The sequence below is a fragment of the Mustela erminea genome, chromosome 4 (assembly GCF_009829155.1).
Source record: "Mustela erminea isolate mMusErm1 chromosome 4, mMusErm1.Pri, whole genome shotgun sequence".
Lineage (NCBI taxonomy): Eukaryota > Metazoa > Chordata > Mammalia > Carnivora > Mustelidae > Mustela > Mustela erminea.
This window is the reverse complement of record NC_045617.1, coordinates 71,570,609-71,588,610: the sequence shown is the minus strand read 5'-3', so window position 1 is coordinate 71,588,610 and position 18,002 is coordinate 71,570,609. Positions and strand designations below refer to the sequence as shown.

General features: G+C 37.1%; 2 protein-coding genes across 6 annotated transcripts in view; both read left to right on the top strand.

Annotated features, from left to right (window-relative positions):
* The window catches only part of LOC116588466 (laminin subunit alpha-2), a 640,912-nt gene that overhangs the window by 378,009 nt on the left and 244,901 nt on the right, over positions 1–18,002 (top strand). For all 5 annotated transcript variants that reach the window (XM_032339558.1, XM_032339559.1, XM_032339557.1 and 2 more), the window contains 3 exons: positions 5,928–6,139; positions 11,537–11,643; positions 16,688–16,868. In XM_032339558.1, the coding sequence (XP_032195449.1) occupies positions 5,928–6,139; positions 11,537–11,643; positions 16,688–16,868 (500 nt within the window). The remainder of the gene's footprint in view (positions 1–5,927; positions 6,140–11,536; positions 11,644–16,687; positions 16,869–18,002) is intronic.
* LOC116588469 (cadherin EGF LAG seven-pass G-type receptor 2-like) lies at positions 11,657–16,678 on the top strand. Its single transcript, XM_032339562.1, has 2 exons — positions 11,657–12,614; positions 16,521–16,678. Exons 1-2 carry the CDS (start codon positions 12,306–12,308, stop codon positions 16,533–16,535), a joined length of 324 nt encoding a protein of 107 aa, XP_032195453.1. The 5' UTR covers positions 11,657–12,305; the 3' UTR covers positions 16,536–16,678.

Sequence of the window (18,002 nt, the reverse complement as noted above, 5' to 3'; positions counted from 1 at the left end):
AAGACATCTGTTTAATTTCTTTAACTCAGCATTTTCTTTTCTTTTCTTGAAGTGGAGTTGACACCCAGTGTTAATTAGATTCAGGTATACAACGTAGTGATTGGACCACTCTACACATTATGCTAGAACTCAGCATTTTCTAATCTTGTGTGACTATATATATATATGCATCTCAGACTCAACTCAGGTGGTGGACAGGAATTATAACTTTATATTCTTTATCTCAATTTAATTTCTATTTTGAGACCAAATCTCTGTATGTGGGAGCTGTGAGAGCTTAGAAACATAATTTCAGTCAGGTATACTTTAAATTCACTCAATGTTATATGTCAGTTATATCTCAATTTAAAAATTTTGGGTTTTTTTTTTTTTCCTCCCCATCTCTCAGACTTGAACCAAATTCTAACAAGCTTAGTTAGAACCAAAAAACCTGAATGCTTGAGTGAGTGAGTGATTATGTGTATGATACTGTTTGTGTGTCTGTGAGTGTATATGTGACTGTGAGTGTATGTGTGTGTCTGTAGCTATGAGTGTGTCTGTGTGTTGCTATGAGTGTGTGTACAACTATGAGTAAGTTTGGCTGAGTGTGTGGTATGTCTCAGTGAGAATCTGTGTCTGTGAGTGTGTGTGTCTGTGTGACTATGTGTGTGGCTCTGTGTGAGTGTGGGTGTATGGCTCTGTAAGTATATGTGTGGCTGTGAGATTGTGTGAGTGTGTGGCTCTGTGTGTATGTATCAGTGTATTGTGGGGGGCAATGTACAGATGGTGGTCCAAACATCCAAGGATGTTTCTGCCAACCTCTTCCTTTTTCTGGTCCTCCCAACTGCCTTTCCCTTCAGGTTGAATAACTCTGCACTACTTCCTTACCACTAGTAGGGGTGTGGGACTCATTCTGCTGCCTTCACTCTCCTGGGACCCACCAACACTCTACTCATCTCTTCTCCATCTGCCTTTTCTAACTTCATCCCATTTTCTGTTGAGGATGCATTGCAGCAAGAGGGGCCAAATTCATAGAAATTGTGACTTCTGAATCTCAAAGTCCAGAAGATGCCTGGACTTTCTGCTTTCATCCTTGTCAGATCTTTTCACTCAGTCATGTAGCACAAGATGGTCTTGCTGCTAGAAATGAGGGAATAGAAACAATCATGAAAAAGAGGACGGCAAAACAAGATATGACAAAATATTAACTATTTTTTTTTTAGTTGACTCACAATGTTATGTTAGTTTCAGGTGTACAACATAATGATTCAGCAACTCTATAGGTTATCCTATGCTCACCACAAGTGAAGCTCTGATCCGTCACCATACAATGCTATCACAGTACCATTGACTGTATTCCCTATGCTGTGTCTTTCATCCCTGTGACTTATTCATTCCATAACTGGAAGCCTGTATTTTCCTCTCCCTTTCAACCTCCAGCCCCCACCCCTGAGGGCAACATCTGTGCTTATAGTGCCTGATTCTGCTTTTTTTTTTTTTAATTTATTTAAGATACTGACTGATAGTCTATAACATGTAGAATACTAGTTACACTTTTCAGAAACTTTTTCTTGGGGCCCAAGCACCCATACTTTCAGATATTGCTGCTTTCCTATGGGGAGTATTTTAAATAAAAGAGAAACGGAGAAAGAATGAGAGAATGAGGTATTCATCATGGCACTTTTCTAAGATTCTGGGCATCTGTCACTGTCAAGGAGGAGAAAAGATAGAAAAACAAAGAAAATACCTTGAAGGGTGAAAAAGGATGAGTGTTGGAGCATCAGGAAAAATTTAAAAGAACATGGAGAAAAAGTGAGCTAAATGCTGGTCACATTTGCTCTACTGGTCACTAAGCTACTTCCAGAATCTTATTCTGAAACTATATAGCATATATATCATACTCAGCAATATATCATACTTAATGGAGAGACACTTAAAAAGACTGTAGCAGGGTGCTTAAGTGGCACAATCAGTTGAGCATCTGACTCTTGGTCTCAGCTCAATCATGATCTCAGGGTTGTGGGATCAAGCCCCATATGGCCGGGCTCTGAGCTCAGTGAGGAGTCTTGAGACTCTCTCCCCCACCTTCTTACACCTTCCCTCCCCTCACACACAAAATAAATAAATAAATCTTAAGGAAAAAGAATGTGGCAAGTTGACCCAGTAGGATATATTGGACCACGTGAAACTTAATGAGGTACAGGGACCCCCAAAGCCCTGTCCCCTCCCTAGCTGGCAAATTTTTAACAGCTCCTCATGTAAGGAGAGAGAGGTCAAAGTTAAGACTCCTTTCACAATGGCCACTGAGAGTGCAGAAGGTATTGGAACCTAATTGCTTGTAATTCAGAAAATTCACCTATAGTTTTATCCTTATGATTCATATTCTAGGTCAGAAAAAATTCTTATTGCTTTTTAAGTTTCAGTTCCAAAATCCTATTTAGATATTCTCTGCTTCATAAATTCCTGACTTTGAATTGAGTCTAATTGCCGTATTACCATGATACTGCTGAGAATTTCTACTCATGCCTGAGTCTCCTTGAGCCCTTGAGTCTCGGACGTGGAGTGTATAGTCACAGAAATAGAAAAAGCAAGATGGTCATACTTAACTCAGTAATATCATTAGCAACATTGTGACTTCAAGTAAGGTTTCCAAAGTCTGCTCCTATGTGGTTGTACAGGTTGTAGAATGCACAAAAGTACTCAGCCGAGAGGAAGTTTAGGAGCTTACATCCCGGCTGCTCAGTATGTCCACTCTCTCTTCGTTTTTCTGCATATGCTCAAAGAGGACCCTTTTCTTCTCCTAATTTGCAGAAAAGAACCACATAAGCAGGCAAACCCACCCAGTCTTTAACTGATTCAGTCACAGGGGAAGTAGTAAGAATGCATACCTATTGCATAGCCACTCCAGCCACCCTCCTCTGTGCCTTCACCAATACTGTTCCCTCTGCAGCCCTTCCAGCTCTCCACGTGAGACTCACCCTGCTCAAGTTTTCCAGTTCAACCCTATCATCCTGAAAGGGTCCTTGATGATTCCTAATCCGAATTGGTTGCCCTTTTCTGTGCTTCCATGAGGACATTGGCATATCTGCAGTAGCTCCCTGCTACATTTTTAAGTACGTCTTTCTTCTCCATGGGCAGCAGCATCAAGATTGTGCCTTATTTATATTAGCCTGATGAAATGTTCCATAGGTATTTGAGTAAGGGCAGGAGAGGAAAAGAGTGAGAGCTTTTCTAGTATGCTCATAGATATCGAAGTACTGTGTTTAGTCTATAGATACTGACTGAGACTGTAGGCCACATATTTTAGCCAAAAGTTATTGGAAAAAAATGATGCAGCGGAGGAAAAGAAATCTTGCCAGTGTTGCTCTGCACTTCTCATTGCCATTTTTCTTCACTTTTGCTCTCTTCCCTCTCCCTCTGCTCTCCCTCTGTCAACTCTCACTCTCTAATATTGTTCCTGAGTCATCAACAGAAAGTACCATATTACATAATGGCATGTGACTCTAGAATCTCATCTACATTAAAGTTTCTCTTTCTAAAATATTGCTGTTTGGTATGAAAAAAGTTAACATATGTGGAAAGAAACAGTGACTTTGTATTGTCAGGATGTCCATCTGTAGCAAGGAATCCAATAAACTGCTAAGAAGTGTCCTCATTCTGCCTTACATATGAAAGTGAGAGACCCTGAGATTTCAAATTACAATTAGTTTTTGTAGAGTGAAAAACTGAGAGGCTGGCAAGGTATAAAGGGCTGTTATTCACACTAATTTTAATTAAGTGACTCCAACTTGATCAGACTATAAAACACTTATTAACAAAAGTATATGATTAGCAGTATTATAGTCCCTGACCCTAGAATTACATTTTAATTTCTACCGACACATTTTTATGTCTCTCAAACTACTATACTACGTATGGAAACACACACGCATATACATACCAGTAATAGAACCTGAATGCACACTTTTTATAGAGCAGCATATGAATTATCTATCATGTATATTCAGTATGCTTTCTTACATGTTCTATAACAAAGAGGAAAAGATGCTTCTTCCATTAGTCTACTTGATTGTTATTATTTTCTCATGAAAAAAAGGTTCCTTTTTATTGTGGAAGAATTGGGGGCTTACTAATTGGTATCCATGTTGAAAAAAATTCCCAGATCTTATTATATAATGCCATCTCTCCTGAGGGCAGTAAGTCATTTTGAGGAAACTAAGCTGAAAATAATGGGTTTTTGTTGGCTGCGATAATGATCATTGTATATCGTTATTCTAGTGGAGCAAAGTCTGTCTGTTAATGGTAAACAAAATGAGATGAGAGTATATGTGGATGTGATCATAAGCTCTGCATATCAAGTAAGGCAAGAAGAATTGGATTAAAATTCAAAAGTGTCTTCCTATTATCTTTATGGAATACCACTTCTGAAGAGATTGTGGGGAAATTATATACACTAAAATGTTAGTTCATATTTTATAGTAGATAATTAATAAGCAATTATATTTGTGGGTGATGTATTCTTCCAAACAATATTTATACTATGGTTTTTGCAATTTATATAATATTTTGTGAATATAATTAAAACTAGTAATCTCATTTTAAAAAATTATGGTAAAAGGTTAATCCTCTAAAAAAAAAACAATTATTATGGCACTTTTAAGTGTTCTAGAAAACTCAGAGTCATTGACTTCGGCCCATAGTTGTGATGTTATTAAAATGTCCTCACATGATGTAATGGATTTAAATAATTTCTATTTTGAATGGTAGAGAGCATTTCTCTACACAGTGGCTTATATATCTGCAAGTCGATGAGCATAAAAGTAGTGTACTATTGAAATGATATTCTCCCACATTGTTTTTGTTCCCCTTCAATTTTGATCTTTGCCGCAAAAGACTTTTTATTTTGATAAGATGGCACAGATGACAGAGCCAGCCTGACTGTAAGACTAGAAAGGCCCTGTTTTGCTTCTCCTTTGGCAAGTGTGGTTTAATATGAAGCGTGAACAAATGTAACTGAAAGAGAAGACAGAGCAGAATATAAATAGATGCCTCCTGAAACCCTGTATCTGTGCATCTGTGACATTAAGTAGCATTTTGAAACAACATATGGATAAAGGGAAATTTAATACTACAATTTAAAAAATCATCTCTGCTATGCCTCATAAATAAACAATTTTTCCCAGTAATATGTAAAATAGCATTTAGTCCTTAAAAAAAAAAAAAGAGAGAGGGAGAGAGAGAGACCTAGAGTTTGTTAATACGAGTTGTGGGCACAATTAAGCATCACCTTACAGCTTGTTACCCCAAGATACTGGCATACCTGCTTCTTGGGAAAGGCTCTTCAGTGAAAATCTGCCTCTTTATGGAAATGCAAATATATACAAACCTATTATTAACACAGACATACCCACAGCCCCCATCTGAATAATAATGAGACTCTTTGGAGTCACAATTTTCTATTTAATAAATTCTGAGTTCTCGCTGCTGAATTTCCTTGCAAGTCTGTTTCCTCATAACAAGCTTTTGTTACAACAACAACAAAAAATGTGAACCTTACATATTTGTACAGAAAACAACCAATTGGAGTAGATACATATGATGTGTTGCACTACAAAGGCTTTCCAACATGGACCTGGATTCCTCCGGAGTGCCAACAGCAGATTTCTTATTATGCTTTGGTCTCGTCTTCGGTGCCAGTGACAAGATTTTTTTTTTTTTTTTTTCCTGGCTGAAATCTAATTACTAGTGGGGCTGGCAGGATTTCATCTTGTATCTACACTACAGTTATAGAAAAACATTTTTTAATCACCTTGCATTCGAGAGAAGGAACACTTAAAAGGAAAGCTTATCATCCTGGGAGAGGGTAGCGTGAAAAATATACAAACATTGCCCCCAGTGGGTTTTGTGAGTTCCTCCCAGATACTCACTGATGAAATTTTTCCCCGTAGGTGTGCAGAAGGCTATTTTGGACAACCTTCTGTACCCGGAGGATCATGTCAGCCATGCCAATGCAATGACAACCTTGACTTCTCCATCCCTGGCAGCTGTGACAGCTTGTCTGGGTCCTGTCTGATATGTAAGCCAGGTACAACAGGCCGCTTCTGTGAGCTCTGTGCTGACGGGTATTTTGGAGACGCCGTGGATGCAAAGAACTGTCAGCGTAAGTCCTGAACTACTGACGCCCCTGACAGAATTGATGCATTGCACCTCAAAGCAGCTGATGAGTTCTTGATTGGGGATTGGAGGGAAGGAGATGAGGTGGATACATGTATCATAGAAGCAGAGCCTGTACACAGAGTCTGCACCTTTTAAAATATTTCTTTGTACGAGTAGAGTCCATCCTTTGAAAATCGCTGCCTTGTCAAAGGGTTGTTGTTTTTTAAATGATGCACACATTTTTGTAGATGTGTGCAATGAAGATTAGTAAAACAAACTTATGCCCACAATAGGAGAGAAGACTAGAAATTAGGTAAGCCCCATTTATCCTTATTGTGTATCTCAGTGATAATCATTTTCTTAAAATGAATTTATCTGTCCCTGTGATTGCTTTGGTACCTGTTTATAGGTGTTCATCTGTTATGCTTTCACATGTGAACTTTACATTCTTGCATTTCATAATAGGTGTAAAATTCTGCCATATTTCTATGCAGTGGCATTTGTAATTGTTGAATGATTGACCTTCACCTTAGGACTATTCACAGAATGCTATTTCCGCATTTTCTTTCACAAAATTGGCTATTATAGGGCCTCACCCATGTTAATCAGTACATTTCTCCTGTCACCTCCTCCTCCTTAGCTGTCTTATTTGACACTGCATATAATTTACTAATGCTTCGTATTAGCAGTAACATAATAGGCAAAGGAGAGCTTTCTGTGCAGAATCCAGTGGAAGGTGAGTCCGTGTCTGCACCTGAGCATTTTTATACCATCCTTGACTTCACCTGCTGCCATAATCTGTAGGTAGGTCAGGTTATGATATCCACAGTTCACTTCTGCCCACTTCATTATATAAGAAGGGGCTCTTCCAGTCATTCACTTGGGACCTAGGAGCTGCAAAATTATAGAAACCACTGTAGTGTCTTGCTATTGTCCCTGCTCTAAGCACCAAAGACCAGGTAGGAGACCCCATTTCAATAACAAATGTGTCTTTCTTCTCACAGGTTTGGAAGATGAGTGCCAGATTTTTGTACTTTAAAAATGGTAGCTCCTATGGCAGTAGTGCTCGTGGTAGTTGTATCTGTGGCTGGCTCATTTTAGGGCTCTTTTTCTATCTTCCAGTAGTTCCCTCAATAAAGTTGAGGAGATCTTTCCACTCATTTTATTGTGGTAAACTGGGGATCTGTGGAATAAGAACATGTAGGAGAATATGGTATAAAAACATTCTTAAGCTATCACCAATTTTTATACCACTTGCCATGAAGAAATGATAAGGGTTTTTAATGTTCTTCAGCATAAGAAATATAAGAAATATATTATTTATTTTTATAATTTTTCATATATTTGATAGCTCATCTGTGCATAGGTAGTAAACCCTCAAGAAGAGAAAATTCATGATAAATCATTATTTTAGTTTTCTTTAGGTTGGTTCATGGAAAGTATACCACTACAAAGAAATACGTTTTTTCTTTTTAAATATATATGTTATAGTTTGGGTCATATATTTCACTTAAAAATGCCAGTGCTTCTATTTTTAACTTTTTGAGAAATCTCCATACCGTTTTCCGGAGTGTCTTTACCAGCTTGCATTCCCACCAACAGTGTGAGACGGTTCCCCTTTCTCCACATCCTCATTAACATTTGTTGTTTCCTGTGTTGTTGATTTTAACCATTCTGACTGGTGTGAGGTGATATATCATTGTAGTCTTGATTTGTGTTTATCTGATGCTGAGTGTATTAAGAATCTTTTCATGTGTCTGTTAGCTATCTGGATGTCTTCTTTGGAAAAATGACTATTCATGTCTTCTGCCCATTTCTTAACTGGGTTAAGAAACTGGGTTATTTATTTTGCCCCCAAAATAAATTTTGGGGGCAAAATAAATTTGATAAATTCTTTATAGACTTTGGATCTAACCCTTTATCAGCTATATCATTTGCAAATATCTTTTCCTATTTCATAGGTTGCCTTTCAGTTTTGTCAATTGTTTCCTTCACTGTGCAGAAGCTATTTATATCTTGATGAGGTCCCTATAGTTCTTCTGTTTCCCTTGCCTCTGGAGATGTATCTAGTGAGAAGATGCTATGGCCAACATCAAAGAGATTCCTGTCTGTGTTGTCCTCGAAGATTTTGATGGTTTCATGTCTCAGTTTAGGTCTTTCATCCTTTTTTAATTTATTTTTGTGTATGGTGTGAGAAAGTGGCCCCATTTCGTTTTTCTGCATGTTTCTGTCTAGTTTCCCCAACACCATTTGTTGAAGAGACTGGCTTTTTTCCCTTGGATATTTTTTCCGGTTTTGTTGAAGATGAGTAAACCATATAGTTGTGGGTCCATTTCTGGGTTTCCTATTCTGTTCCATAGATCTGTGGATCTGTTCCAAAGATCAATGTGTCTATTTTTGTGCCAGTACCATACCGTCTTGATGATTATTACAGCTTTACAATACAACTTGGAGTCCAGAATTGTGATGCTTCCAACTTTGCTTTGCTTTTTTAAAGATGGCTTTGGCTCTTTGGGGTCTTTTGTGTTCCATAAAAATATAAGGATTGTTTGTTTTAGCTCTGTGAAAAAAATATACATTTAATGCGGTCCCAATCAAAATGCCACCAGCTGGCATTAAATGTATTAAATTACATTAAATGTATATTTTTTTAGGCAGTGTATCTATTTTTTAATATATTTAGCTGTTCATTTTTTGCTATATTTAGCAATATTTGTTCTCTCATTCCATGAGCATGAAATGTTTTTCCATTCTTTGTGTCATCTTCAATTTCTTTCCTAAGAGTTTGATAGCGTTCAGAGTATAGATCTTTTACCTCTTTGGTTAGGTTTATTCCTAGGTATCTTTTGATTTGGGGTATAATTGTCAATAGGATTGATTCCTTGATTTCTCTTTCTGCCATTTCATTACTGGTGTACAGAAATGCAACAGATTTCTGTACATTGATTTTGTATCCTATAACTGCTTTTGTTATTTTATTTATTTATTTATTTTTATTTTTTATTTATTTATTTGACAGAGATTACAAGTAGGCAGAGAGGCAGGCAGAGAGAGAGGGGGAAGCAGGCTCCCCACTGAGCAGAGAGCCCGATGTGGGGCTCAATCCCAGGACCCTGGGATCATGACCTGAGCCGAAGGCAGAGGCTTTAACCCACTGAGCCACCCAGGCACCCCCTGCTTTTGTTATTTCTAAGATGATGTTAATTTATGGTAAATTTAATCCTATATTCTTCATTCTAAGAAAAAAAAACTTCTAGATTATGTGGAATCTTAAAAATTGAACTATAGTATATATGAGATTCACATAAAGAAATTAAAATTATATTTTAAAAGGAAGTATGGGGAAAGATGGCAGCTACACTTGTAGTGAACATAGTATAATGTATAAACTTGTTGAACTACTACGGTGTTCACCTGAAACTAATGTAACACTGCATGTCAACTACTCTCATTAAAAAAAAAAAATTAATTTAAAAAAGAAATTAAAAGTATATTCAACATTTCTACTATCAAATGAAATAGGTATTTACAGAAAATATTGTGTTAGCTTTTTGTCACATCCCTGCTATCGAGTATGCTTTAGTGATTTTTCCCTAGGGAAAATCACAGCTGCTGCTAAGGCCAGTCCCTCAATGGCCACCAAACTTGTATCAAGTTAGCAGAAACTGAAGGCCAAATTGCTGGGAGAAAAATTCAGCCATTTTTAGGAAAGCAGTAAAACTAAGCAGAACCTTGAGTCAGATGAACAGAAAATAGCATAGGCCAATGGAGTAGCTATTTATAATGTATTTATAAGTTGTGCTCAAAATCAAAGTATCCAGAGACACGAGGCATTGCACAAAATTTACCAAAACCACCTATGAATATTCTAAATTCCTGTGTCGTCTCCCCTTGCGTCAGTGCATTTATAGGTACCATTGAAAATACACTTGTAGAGTACAGAGTGAGCCATTAATTATGTTCTGTTTGTGAAAACACCATTTAATTTTTAGACTGATTTATTATATATCTCAGAATAGCATCAAACAACTCCATTACACAGAAATGACAAAAGAGTACTTAAACCAAATGTATTGAAAATAGTATATAAGTTGCAAAACAAAGTAACTTTTAAAAATTATAATGGTATTTTCCTAATAGACTTAACGCAGTGTTTTCATTTTATACTCTTTTTAACTGGATATATTTGACATATAACATTGTGTAAATCTAAGGTATACACATGTAACTTTGATATACCTATATATTACAATATTACAATATTACAATATGATTGCCACTGTAGCAATATTTATTCTATTACACAATATATACAATATACACAATATTGTCTATATTCCTTATACTGTGTATTAGAGTACTATAGCTTATTTACTACTTATTATTTACTACTTGCAAGTGTGAACCCTTAAACAACAGCAGTTTTATGCCCCACCATCCATCCCCTGGTAAACTACCATTTTACTACCTGTTCTTTGTGGGTTTAATTTTTTTTCAGATTTCATGTATAGGTGGTATCATGCAGTAGCTGGCTTTCTTTGTCTGACTTATTTCACTTAGCATAATGTGGTCAAGGTCCATCCATGTTGTTGAAAATGGCAGGATATTCTTCTTTGTCGAGACTGAATAATGCTCCATTTATATATACCATACCTTTTTCTTTTTTTTTAATCCTTTCATCCTTGATGGACATTATTTCCAGATCTTAACTATTGTAAATAGTACTGCAGTAAACATGAGAGTGTATATATCTCTTTGAAATTCTGTTTTCATTTCCTTTAATTGTACATCCTGTAGTAGGATTGCTGGATTGTATGGTAGTTCTAGCTTGAATTTTTTAAGGAAACTCCACCCTGTTTTCCCAAGTGGTTGGACCCATTTACATTCCCACCAACAGTGTGCAAGAGTACCCTTTTCATCATCTGTTGTTTCTTGTCTTCTTGATAACAGCCATTCTAACAGATATCAGGTGATATCTCATTGTGGTGTTGATTTGCATTTTTTTGGCGGTTAGTGATGTTGAACCTCTTTTCCTATGTCTGCTGGCCACGTTGATGTCCTCTTTGGAAAAAAGATCTGCTTAGTTCCTCTGTCTTACATACTTTTCTAATCTTAAAGGTGTGTGCGTTTGTTCATATATGTGTGTCTACATACACACACAATAGATATAAAATAATACAGATTATATAACATTTATAATTCACTCTCAAAATTGGGATAATAATGATTACAGTAATGTTTTAACAACATATTATATGCCAGGCATTATGATATAGCTTTATATGTATCATCACCAAAACTCAATTCCAGCGTTACCATCTGGGGGATATTATTATTTAGTAAGCTTCTTAATACTCCAGGAAGTGTTTTCCCAACCACAGATCACTCTTGTTTTTTGCAGCTTGTCGCTGTCATGTCAACAGCTCCTTCTCTGAGCGTTGTGATGCCAGGACGGGACAGTGTGAGTGCAAACCTAACGTGCAGGGACGGCGGTGTGATGAGTGTAAGGTAAGGGGCAGGAGCTGATGAAGAATCACTTCCTCCTGGAAAAATGTTCATGAGCCTTCAACGATGTGCGTAGTAAATATATGGAGAGAGGAGTTCAGGATCATCCAATTCTATATGTACCAGCACTGGGATCATCGAAATGCTTTTTCCAAAATAGAAAAAAAAATCGCTGAACTTTAGCTTTTGACCTTCAATGTATCTTTCCTTGGCAGTGAATATGTGGAATATTTGTGCAATTCAGATGTTTTTGAAACAAATAGAGCACCATTTTAGTCCCAGTCTATGGTGAGTAAAACACTCTTTGCTCTTACGCTGGCAGAATGAAATGCATCACACCCTTTGTTTTTAGCAAATTCTACTTAACTGAAGTTTCAAGTAGAGAAGCTAATCCACATATTTTTAGAGACATTGTTTTTTCTAAAAGGAAATAAAAGAGTCCAAATATGTTGCTCTCTGTTCTTGAACATATCACCCTGCCTTCCGGATGGCAAGCACCTTCAATCCCTCCACGAGGGTGACGGAGCCACACTACCTCTTTCTTATAAATATGTATTTTGGTGATAAAGACTGTTCAACAGAACAAGCACTTCTCAGATGGCAAAGCGGCCTCTCTATAGTCAGTTTGAGAATATCATCTGCGTCAATCTCTTGAATAATATCAAATGCTCTTTTGTTCCTTTGTTTCTATTTTCTGTTGGCTTTTAAAGCCCAGTATGTGGTGGGAGCCAGAGAAGCAATTCTGTGTGCTGTGTGACTGCAATCCCGTTGGCTCTGTGACGCCATGGTGTGATGGGACAGGAAGATGTGCCTGTAAATCTGGCTTCGTAGGGCGACAGTGCCACCTCAGCATGCAGGCACAGCGGCAGGAGGAGCGGTCACAGAGAGCGCAGCGGGTGCTGGGGCCTCCTCAGAGGTGGGCTGTCAGCAGCTCCAGCGGGTGCCCTCGGGGAGCCTATCGGGCCCCCACTCCGGTAATCCCCGAGGCAGTGCATGGCTCATGCCTCCGCATGTCGTGTTCCGTGTGCTGCAGCGGACCTTCCCCGATGGCCTTGTTCCCCAGTCGTGGTTGCTCAGTGTGCCAGCTGTAAATGTAAACACTAGGCAGTTCCTGCTTCCAGCCTTGCCTTTGGAAGGAGCTATATCAGTGTATTTTTTTTAATATTTTATTTATTTATTTGACAGAGAGATCACAAGTAGGCAGAGAGGCAGGCGGGGGGCGGGGCGGGGGGAGCAGGCTCCCTGCCAAGCAGAGAGCCCAATGTGGGGCTCTATCCCAGGTCCCTGAGATCATGACCTGAGCCGAAAGCAGAGGCTTTAACCCACTGAGCCACCCAGGCTCAAAATACACCCCTATTGGTGTACAAAAGTATATTCAAGTTTCATAAAAGTCTCAACTAACCATGGATCTGGAGAAATGAAAGCTTATTTGTAGAAGTCTATGATCTTAGAAGTGGGAGGAATTGCAGGCATCATTTGGAGCAAATTGACTTCTATGAATGAACAAATGAAGGGATATCTAGCAGAGAAAGTGATTTTCCCAAGAAAATGTAGCCCACTGGTCTGTTGTTCTGGTAACATTTCATCATAATTGATGGCTTTGAGACTTTTCCACATCATAAGTTTGCCCATAGTTACCACAAGTCACACATTTTCACATCCTACAAATATACCACATACATAAAGTAAGGAAGCATGTTTTCTACTACAGAAGTTTAGCACCCCACCGCCCCCATCTTAAAAGGCAAAAGAAAGCAAATACTGAAAGGAAGAGAGAAAGGGAGGAAGGGGAGGGAAAGAAGGAGGAAGGAGGAAAACCAGGTCCAGGACCCTTGCTGCAGAGTTACAGGACACAAGACTTGCCAGAAAAGAATGACAGCCTGTGGGGGAGCAGCAGGTAATGGATAGAAGAAGGTGAGAGTAATGGAAAAAGCAAAGGAATAGAAAAGGAAAAAAAAAAAGCATTATTTCTAGGTTCTTTGTTGATATTTTAAGAACACTAGTTCTGACACCAGACTGCCTCAGGTCCAATCCCAGTCTTACCACATCCTAGCTGTAAGACTGTTCCTTCACTCTTTCTGTAATTCACCTGCTTCATCTATAGTGGGACCCATTGTGTAGGGTTTTTGTCAGTTGGATCCTTCAAGAAGCAGATGTGAAGAGATTTTGGGAGGAAATGCCTATAAAAGATGAAGGAGGAGAGAGCATAACGAGCAGGGAGACTTCTCCTGTGGTTCAGGCCAGATGGAAGTGAAAGGAGAAAAGGAAGGATTCTTCCAAAATGCCAAATGCTTGCCTGGCCAAAGGGGAGTGCCCGAGCACCCTTTAGCCATTAGAGAGGCATCCTGGATTGGGCAGGAAGGCTCTAGTAATTTATTGTCATCAGTCTTTGACTGGGAGAAGCATGTCCTGGGGTGAGCTCTCCAGTGGATCCACAAGAGAAAAACTGGAGGATGTCAGCCCACCTCGTTCCCACTGCCAATTAAATTACTTGACCTTTCTGGGCCTCAGTTTCCTCACTCTGTTGAAAGGTGATGGAAATAACTACCTCCCGGGATTGTCTGGAGGATTAAATGAATTCATGTTTGCAAAGGGCTTCAGAACAATGCTTGGCACCCAGCAGGCACAATACATAAGTGCTCATGGTCATTATTACCCCAAGTGAAAATAATTTCTGGGAGACCATCAGACTTCTCATTGACACTGGGTAGGGACTGTTTCTCATGTTCATTCTACCTCATTAATCTCGATGACTGACTAGGAATGTCTACTTTTTTAATTTGTTTACTACAAAAATTTTCCCTAGTCTCTGAATTAAATTTTTGTACATTAAATTCATTAAAATTTTGTTGATGAAATTTGTTTCTATAGTGTAACTTAGCTCTTCAAAGTTACATTATTTAAATATTTGAAAAGTATGGTAGAGATATTTTTTCTTACATTTTTTTACATAATGAACTTTGAAATTTTCTTAATAACTATGACTTGAAAGTTTATTTAATACTGTATAGATATATCTATTAAAGATACATAGATATGCCAAGTGAAAAAAAATTTAAGAAATAAAGATGAACTTAACGTATTTTCTCTACAATTCAGATATCTAAGTTAAGAAAATTTAGGAAATATATGCAAAATACTTTGCATAAGAAATGCAAATATATTTATGATTTGAATTTTTAAAAACAATTTTAATGTAGTATGTTCTAGTCTTTTTTTCTATGTACATATGTTTCTAGTTGTGTGTGCCTGAATGATATGTGTGTCGTTAGAGGTATATAATTGGAATAAAAGTGTGTATATAATTTTGTATTCTGCTTTTTGAAATTTTGCATAATGCTATGTCCTAAGCATATTCCTCTCATTAAAACTGTTTCAAAACAGGATTTTAATGTTGGCATATTATTTTATGGCATGAATGCTATAAATTTAATTTAATTCATTCAACTTTCTAACACTGAGAAGTTACTCTCATAAATAATACTGTAATGGGCATGCTCATACTTTAACCCATTTTCTCAATTTCTGATTATTTCTCTAGGTCAGGTATAATATTATAAATAAAAAGCATATATGTCTTAATCTTTCCTTATATAGTGAAATTTAATTTCAAAATTGTATGTTAAGCCATTTGTTAGAACTGATACTTTCTTCATTTATTTTTTAAATTTTGTTTCAGTATCAGTAGAGTTAACATATAGTGTTACATTAGTTTCAGGTGTACAATATAGTGATTCCACAAACACACTTTCTTCTTTAATAATATGATGACATCTGAATTTGAACGGGAAATAAAAATAAAGCCAGCAGTAAATACAAAGATTAAATGATTATTAAACTCTATCAACCCATTTTATACTTAAAAACCAAAAATGTTCTTAGCTATACTCATTTTAAGAGAGTAATTTTCAGTGTGATTTTGTTTTCTAGAACTGTTTTTCATACTGTTAACAATAATGGCAAGAATATATAATGAGCCTTATTTGTTTCTCTTTGGGTGGCTCCCATTAAATAGCAAGATTTATTCATACCAGGAAGTAACTGTTAAGTCTAATAATCCCAAATAGGAATTATTTTTTTACAAAGAAGTAATTACCAAGACTAATTTCCCAGATTAAAATACCATAATAACGTGACATACTTCATATTTTAAAATACAACCCTGTTGTACTTTAAGTAGGATATGCACTTTTCATTTTTCTAGTAGAGGTAATTTTTAATCCATCCACACTTTCTAACATCGTCACTGTAGGTCAGAAAACATGTACTTCAAGCCAAAGCTGGTAATGAAAACCGATCATAGAAAGTTATTTGTTATGCATAGATAAGAGATATGCCTAAGAATAACTCAACAGAGAATAAAAGTTTTCTTTCATCTACCTAATCTGGTGCTTTGATATGTGCCCTCTCAAATCAATTTTAGTTGTTAAAATGAAACCCTAGAACCTAGATGTTCGTAAACCAATTATTTTGTCAGCATAGGCATAAATCTCTAAGTTATATCTATAATGTAAGCCCTAGAATGATAATTAGAAGTATTTATGGAGAGATGACAAAAATTAGATCAAATATTAGAGGAAAAACATTAATTTTAACTGTAGGCTTCTGGTCAATAATATAGAAAACATTTTTAACAAGCAGAAGGAGTTCATAAGGTCTCAAATTAATCAATTCAGATTATTAGGAATGAAACAAGTAAATGTTTCACTTAAAATATAAGTAACACCTCCTAGATTAGTTCCCCACATTACTGTTAAAATCTTGGAAAGTATAGGAAAGACTGGTGAAAACATAGCAGACAGGAAGGATAGTACCCTAATTCTGCTATAAACTCTGATAAAATTTTAAAATAATCATACTCTTCTTTTTGGATTTTGTAGAAAAGGATCCATTAGTCAAATTACAACCTCATTGTCCTAACATCAGTGAAGAACCTCAACAACCCATAGGTTCCTCTTTCCTACCTTACGTTTTCGTGTTGTGCATCTTGTTTCATAATGAGTTAATTAATTTAAGTTTAATTTTTCTCTTTCCTTTTCTATGCCAGCCTGAAACCTTTGGCCTACAATCGGGGAGGGGGTGTGTTCCCTGCAATTGTAATTCTTTTGGGTCGAAATCATTCGACTGTGAAGAAAGCGGTCAGTGTTGGTGCCAACCTGGAGTGACAGGAAAGAAATGTGACCGCTGTGCCCGTGGCTATTTCAACTTCCAAGAAGGAGGCTGCACAGGTCTGTAAAGAAAACTAAGCCCTACGCGTTCATTCTCTGGTTTTGGCATTTTGGCAACTGTAGCAATTCATTCTTCTGCATTCCCAGAGTTGAAAGCAAAGGCACCTTGACAACAAATACATGATCCAAAATATTTAAACTAATAAGTAATGTATATTTCTTTTAAATAAGCTAAAAGTATATTGCATTGTGAAACATTGCCCTATAAATAACAGCTTGCAAGTACTCAGAAAATCCATCAGCAGGTCTCAATTCTGCTGTATGCCTCCCTGTCTGTGACCGCCAGTCACTCACTCAACGGCTGCTATAGCCTAAAAGTCAAATGTTCAGTTTTTCTTTTGCCAGCGTTCTCTTAGTTTAAACTTCACTCTCAAGTTAATGCAGTTCAGTGTTCCCTTTCCCTATTGCAAAACTGGTACAAGGATCAGAGAAGTGAATACCATTTTCAGGTACAAAAAATACATTTTCATCTACTTTCATGTTCCTTGAAATCTATGATGGTCCAAGAAAGAAACAAATTAGTGCTAGGTATTTGCTAGTTCTTGGGGAAATGCAGGAAGATTTGTAACCATGATTTCCCACAAGAAGTGTTCTCATGTTCTTCCCACAAATCATGAGTTAAGAAAATAGGAATCAGCATACTACGGATGAAAGTGAAGATTGAACATTAACCTTGATTTATATGCCACTAATTTGGAATTGACTCTTATTCCAACATTCACTAGGTATCACCTTTGCTTACTAAACTCACTGATTCAACACTGATGATACTCCTCTCAGTACCATGATAAATGCATGGTAAGATTTTAAAAACATTATTGACCATTGTAGCAAATTAATGTAAGAAGTGGCAGGAGTAATATCTCACATTGTTTTATATTTTATTTTATTTTTTTTAGATTTTATTTATTTATTTGACAGAGAGAGAGAGAGTGAGAGATCACAAGCAGGCAGAGAGGCAGGCAAAGAGAGTGGAGGAAGCAGGCTCCTCACTGAGCAAAGAGCCTGATGTGGGGCTCCATCCTAGGACCTTGAGACCATGACCTAAGCTGAAGGCAGAGGCTTAGCCCACTGAGCCACCCAGGCACCCCTTTTGAATTGTTTTTAAAACCATACCTTTTGGATATTCTCAAC